The sequence below is a fragment of the Triticum aestivum genome, chromosome 2D (assembly GCF_018294505.1).
Source record: "Triticum aestivum cultivar Chinese Spring chromosome 2D, IWGSC CS RefSeq v2.1, whole genome shotgun sequence".
Lineage (NCBI taxonomy): Eukaryota > Viridiplantae > Streptophyta > Magnoliopsida > Poales > Poaceae > Triticum > Triticum aestivum.
The window spans coordinates 334,255,237-334,261,872 of record NC_057799.1 but is presented as its reverse complement, the minus strand read 5'-3'; the positions used below and the strand labels follow the sequence as shown (position 1 = coordinate 334,261,872).

At 43.9% G+C, this 6,636-nt stretch overlaps 1 protein-coding gene across 1 annotated transcript in view; it reads left to right on the top strand.

The window, feature by feature from the left end:
• Window positions 1–251: 251 nt before the first annotated feature.
• LOC123053026 (metal tolerance protein C4) overlaps window positions 252–6,636 on the top strand; it is a 12,174-nt gene continuing 5,789 nt past the window's right edge. The window contains exons 1-8 of the mRNA XM_044476403.1: window positions 252–700; window positions 803–860; window positions 1,435–1,567; window positions 1,675–1,730; window positions 1,954–2,068; window positions 2,182–2,239; window positions 2,323–2,441; window positions 2,663–2,782. Coding sequence (XP_044332338.1) covers window positions 403–700; window positions 803–860; window positions 1,435–1,567; window positions 1,675–1,730; window positions 1,954–2,068; window positions 2,182–2,239; window positions 2,323–2,441; window positions 2,663–2,782 — 957 coding nt within the window. The 5' untranslated portion in view covers window positions 252–402. The remainder of the gene's footprint in view (window positions 701–802; window positions 861–1,434; window positions 1,568–1,674; window positions 1,731–1,953; window positions 2,069–2,181; window positions 2,240–2,322; window positions 2,442–2,662; window positions 2,783–6,636) is intronic.

Sequence of the window (6,636 nt, the reverse complement as noted above, 5' to 3'; positions counted from 1 at the left end):
GAGATGCTCATAGGAGTAGGGTGTACGTGTGTGCGTTTATAAGGGTGAGTGTATGCGCGTGTATATGAGCGCTTGCGTCTGTATTGTGTTGAAAAAAAACTTTTTTAACATGTTTTTACATGAAGAGCTTAATTTCACATTTTTATTCGAGGAAAAGCCTAGTTTTACAGGACGCCGAACCCTAACTTTATTTTTGAGACAACCGAACCCTAACTTGCAAGCTCGTCTTTCACCTTTTCGGCTCCCAACGCCGAGCCCAGTCCAGCCCACGGTGCACCCAGAATCCCCCAAACCCACCTAGCTCTCCTTCCTTTGCGTTCTTCTATCGCTTTCCCTCGAATGGAAGCTGCGCCACGCCCGCGGCAGCAGCAACAGCACCACCGGCGGGGCCGGCATCCCTAAATGCGCCGCCCTCTCGCCGCCGCTGCCGCCCTCCGCCTCCGCCTCCTCTCATCCTCGTCCCGCCCCCTCGTCCCCTCGCCCTTTCCACTCCACCACCTCCTCCGCCGCGACGACGACCGCGAGGATCGACACCCAACGCCCCCGCCTCCCCCATTCTCGCCCCGCCCGCTCCTCGGCTCCGCATCCGGTGCCCCCGGCCTCCTTGGCCTCCGCGGGTGGCGGACGTTACCCCCGGCAGCGTCACCGCCACGAGGCACCGTCGCGGACGCGCCCCCTGTCCTGCTCACCATCTCCCGCAGTAAGATCAGTGCCCCCTTCGCTTTTCCTGTCCGTGTCCTGGTTCTGGGGTTTTTTGAGGCATCTGACGTTTGGTATTGTTGCTGTTCCTGTTGGGCCGCAGGTTATTCTTTGCGTGTCGCCAAGACCAAGAAGCAGACACACTTCGACGATGAGCACAGGTAATTCGGACGATCCTTTTTGTTCTAAAAACTGCGTAATTGACACACTGCTATTAATCAATTGATGGATTTGCATGTTTCGGCCATGCTTTTCTTAAGGAACCATTTTAATTGCTCTTGGAATATACCTATGTGCTATGATTGGACAGAAATGCTATTGCCTCTATATTGTGACTGGACAGAAATGTTATTCCATTTACAATGATGGAAGAGTAACGATTGTGATGGGAGTGATGATGCTATCTATGCTTGAGAGGAAAATATTGTAGAATATGTACCTTTTCCATTTTAGAGGACAGATGGAAGCTATTCCTCCATTCAAACCGAGGAAGAAGATCCACCTGAATAGTTTTTTTTTCATCTATGATGGTCTTTCTCTATGAAACACTCATCGCACTGTCATTAAGGGTATTCAGTTTTGTGTATTATCATATGAGTTATTTAATATTTGCGTTAGCAATTATTTGCAAAATAGTGACCATTAATTTATTATTGTTGCATGCTTGAATTATTTCTCAAGGATCTGTATTGATATACACTTCGTTTCATGCAACTCCTGTTGGTTTGATCTCAGCCATCGAGCGGTTAACACGGCACTTTGGTGTAATTTCCTTGTCTTCACGCTGAAGTTTGGTGTGTGGTTTTCAACATCTAGTCATGTTATGCTAGCTGAGCTAGTACATTCGGTGGCAGACTTTGCTAACCAGGTAACTTTACCCTTTGCAACTTAAGTTCGTGTTTCTCTTTTTCCTGTCTATTTCTTGACCTGGAGTGAAGTATCATACCCAGAGACTAACTGCCTATCAAAATTCAGGCTCTTCTTGCATATGGTCTGAGAAGTTCAAGACGTGCTCCAGATGCTCTACACCCGTATGTATAACTCTTTGATTTTCAATGCATGCTTTGTCAACAAAGATCTCCCTTTTTTACTGGACTATTAGTGATAAGGAAGAACCCTGGTATTAATCACTGTATAATAAATAAATAGTCTCTAGAGAACCAGTGATAAGACTGTCTATATATGACATAAATTGATGTGGTGCCCTGTGTCTTGACTTAACGATTGCTTACCCTAGCTTAATCTCTTTTGCAGCTATGGTTATTCAAAAGAAAGATTTGTATGGTCTTTGATATCCGCGGTTGGAATATTTTGCTTGGGTTCAGGTGCTACTATTGTGAATGGAGTTCAGAACTTGTGGAGTTCTCAAGTATGATACCAGTGTATCATTTGATTCAGTAGAGAATTTTGCATGTACATTCCATTTTATCATCAAATCTTATCCCAAGTACAGTTTTCATATCTTATACTTATATTACACAGCCTCCCGAGAACATTCACTATGCTGCATTAGTGATTGGTGGGTCGATCCTAATTGAAGGTGTTATTTACGAAAACCTGTTCTCTTTATTTGTTTTAGTTATTTAGTATGGTTCTAGTTGACAGATGCTGTTGTCTCTCTAGGTGCTTCACTTCTTGTTGCTATAAAGGCTGTTAAGAAAGGTGCAGCAACAGAAGGAATGAGTATCAGAGACTACATCTGGCGTGGTCATGATCCAACTTCAGTTGCTGTTATGACTGAAGTGAGTAATGTGTTCTAAACTACCTTAGTACCTCTCTCTTGTAGTCCAATCACCTCCTGCAACTGAAATCCTGAACTTGCATCTGTGCCCTTTTTTATGATTAATGTAGTTGCCTGCATTTGCCATCTTAATCATATTTCTTCTTTACTTACCCGTTACCATTTATTCCGTACTTCTTAACTTCCTTGATTCCTTCTCATATCCCAATAATTGTCCGACAGGATGGTGCTGCTGTTACAGGTCTTGCTATTGCAGCAGCATCTTTGGTGGCTGTTCAAATGACAGGAAACCCCATCTATGATCCAATTGGTTCCATCATTGTTGGTAACTTACTTGGAATGGTATGCTAATTTTTCCGTTTCATGTTTTTTTCATTTTGCTTCTGTCAGCTTATATTTGCTTTGTTTGTACAAACGAAGAGTCAATACAAATGTATTTTTGTACTGTTTTGTGCTCTGTACTTGAATAATGCTGCCCTACTGACAATTTTGCCATATTTTCTGTACACATTTTCATGAGAATCTGAAACAAATTGAAATGAATATCATCATGTTTTCGCATTGAAGCAAAGCCACACATTCCGCCATTTGAACCCTCTACCCAATTATATTTCCTTATTGAAATTATCTTTGTTAGAACCATGAGTTGGTTGTGAGATCTTGTTGGTTTCAGCTCTACCCTACCCCAACTTGTTTGGGACTAAAGGCTTTGTTGTTGTTGTTGTTGTTGTGGCATGGACTCATCGTGGTATGTTATCAGATTGTAGAATTTTCTCATCTCTTTATTGTTTTTATGATCTGTTAGCTTCAATCTATTGCCAGAAAGTGTCAAATGATGCTATATTCATCTGTGTGCCAGATAGAACAGTATCTTGGCTGTTATAACACTCAGACAAGCAATATGTGCTATCTGTTGAAGTGGCACGCTGCATAGACTGCATTTGTTTGATTTGTGAAGCTCTAAGGCCAAAAGTTTCATAACTGCCACCGCTAGTCTGCTATAGTGGCGTTATGTTTCTTGATGTATATTTTTTTGTTAATTGCGTTAAGTCTGAAGTATGTTCTATTAAACTTTTATTTTGTAAGAGGTGCAAAATTTTATTTGATTGCTGGTTTATTCACTTTTGTTTTGTATCACTTGCCACACACATCCTGCATTTGGTTTCATAGTGAAGCTGTGTATGCTATCCATGCTCTAGTGTTAGGTAAACTAAGGAGAATTGATACTGTGAGGCAACACTTCCTATTTATTACTCCCTCCGTTCACTATTATAACATCTTTTGAATATTTCAATATGGACTACATACGGAATGAAATGAGTGAACAAACACACTAAAATGCGTCTATATACATCTGATTCAGAAAAAAGTTAGAACATCGTGAACGGAGGGAGTACCTGTGAATAACCCATGAGAAAGTTATGCCAGAGTAACATGTTTGTTAGCCTAACACTATAAAACCTGGTTTGGTTAGTATGGGATAAAACTAGGATAACTACAACTAGTTTCACTTGAAAATAAACTTATAAGCTTTAAAAACCACAATTTCCTGTTTTTTTATGCAGAACTATAAACAGGCTATTACTGTTGAATCATGGGGGGAGTACCTTCAGACGGGGTTCGCTCTCGTGTCTGGTCGCTCGCGTGGGTTCGGTGTCTGTGGCGGCTTGCACTCACGGGAGGACTGGGAGCTCCTCTTTCTAGGTCATCACAAGGGCTGGGCCTTGTGGGCTTAAGTGAGATGGGCCAGACAGCCCATACCGGTTCAACACCCCCCCTCAAGATGGGTGGTAGATATCTATCAACCCCATCTTGTCACAAGCCAAGTTACAGTCCTTCGTTCCCAGTCCCTTTGTCAAGCAATCTGCAAACTGCTGCCCAGAGCTTGACATGAGTAAGACTGATGATCCTAGCATCAAGTTTCTCCTTAATGAAGAAGCGATCAATTTCCACATGTTTTGTCCTGTCATGTTGAACTGGGTTATTAGCAATGGCTATAGCTGACTGATTGTCACACCACACCTTCAAAGGTCCCTTCCTCAGAAGTTTCAACTCGCTTAGTACGTACTTCACCCAGAGCATCTCACACAACCCTTGAGATAATGCTCTACACTCAGCTTCTGCTGTTGATCTAGATACAACAGGCTGTTTCTTGCTTCTCCATGACACCAAATTTCCTCCCAGAAACACACAGTAGCCAGAAGTTGATCTTCTATCATCTTGACAACTAGCCCAGTCAGAGTCACTATAGCCATCCACCTCAAGATGTCCACTCTTCCCAAACCACAACCCTTTACCCGGAGTCCCCTTCAAGTATCTCAGGATTCTGTGCACAATATCAAGATGCCCACTCCTTGGGCATACGTAATGTCAGGCCTGGTATGACACAAGTACAATAACCTCCCAACCAATTTCTGATAATCCTCCTTATCCACTAGCTCTCCTGATTGTGCTGTCACTTGATGATTTTTTTCAATCGGAGTAGGGGCAGCACGACATCCCATCATGCCCATGTCACTCAAGAGATCCAAGATGTATTTCCGTTGGCACATAGAGATTCCCTTCTCTGTCCGAGCCACTTCAATGCCAAGGAAGTATTTTAGGTTGCCCAAATCCTTTACCTCAAACTCCTTGCTCAGACAGCCCTTCAATCTCTCTATTTCCTCCTTATCATCTCCAGTGATGATAATGTCATCCACATAAACAACAAGGATGGTGATCTTCCGATCAGAGTGCCTATAGAACATCGTGTGGTCACCGTTACACTGACCATACCCCATACCACGGACGGCACGTCTGAATCTATCAAACCATGCCCTTGGTGATTGCTTCAGTCCATACAAGGATTTCTTCAGTCTGCATACCTTCCCCGTGGTCTCTGAAGTACCAAAACCTGGTGGTATCTCCACGTACACTTCTTCGTGCAACTCACCATGTAAGAAGGCATTCTTGACATCTAATTGATGCAACTTCCACCCAAAGTTTGCAGCACAGGAGACCAATATCCTTACCGTGTTCATCTTTGCCACGGGAGCAAACGTCTCATCATAGTCAATTCCATAAGTTTGACTATATCCTCTGGCGACCAATCTGGCCTTATATCATTCCACCTTCCCCTCAGGATTTTGCTTCACGGTATAGATCCACTTACAACTCACTGCTTTCTTTTCTGTCGGCAATGTGGTTAGCACCCACGTTTTGTTTTTCTTCAGAGCTTCCAACTCCTCTATCATCGCTTCACGCCACTTTGGATCTTGTTTTGCGGCCTTCCAATCCTTTGGGATTGACACTGTTTGTAGAGAGGCAACAAACACTCTATAGGAAGGAGACAGAGCCTCGTGCGACGCAAAATTTCCAATGTCATGATCATCAAAAGCATCGGGTGGTAAAGCCTTCTTTGCCGCTTCACGTGTCCCCTTCCACAACGCAATAGGCAGCTCCACTGTATCAGATGAGCTTGCATCACTACGTTGCTGCTCCCCCTGCACTTGTGACTGCCGCCGTGAATATACCAGACGAGTGTCGGATGAGCTATGCACTTGTGGCACCTGTGGCTGCCGTCGTGAGTACACTAAGGGCTCTTCTGCCACGAATCCCGAATAGGAATATGAAGAGTACCAATCGTCACTGTTGGCTGGACCTGAACTTGCACATCATCATCAATGGGAGTACCAGCTGGAATTGTACCCACTATTGGCTGGACATGAGCCTGCACATCACCATCAGTGTTAGCACCCTCAGAATCACGATGAGTAGCCTTCTCCCCCTCTTGACCATCTTTCATAGAGTGTAGGTGGTCAAGCTCTGCAAACAACAGACTCAGATCTGTTGGCTCGCCATAGAATGGCTCAGACTCCCTGAAGGTGACATCCATACTTACAAATCTACGTTTCTCAGAGGGACACCAACATTTGTACCCCTGCTGACTAGAAGCATAGCCCAGAAAAACACACTTCACTGCCCGCGGATCTAGCTTCCCAACAGAAGGTCGGTGGTCACGAACAAAGCAGGTACTGCCAAACAACTTTGGGGAAACAACAAACTTATTTTCTCCAAGCAACAATTCACACGGAGATTTCATGCTAAGTATCCTTGAAGGTGTCCGGCTGATCAAGTATGTGGCTGTCCTAACAGCTTCACTCCACAAGAACTTGGGCACATTCATGGTAAACATCGACGACCGAGCAACCTCAAGG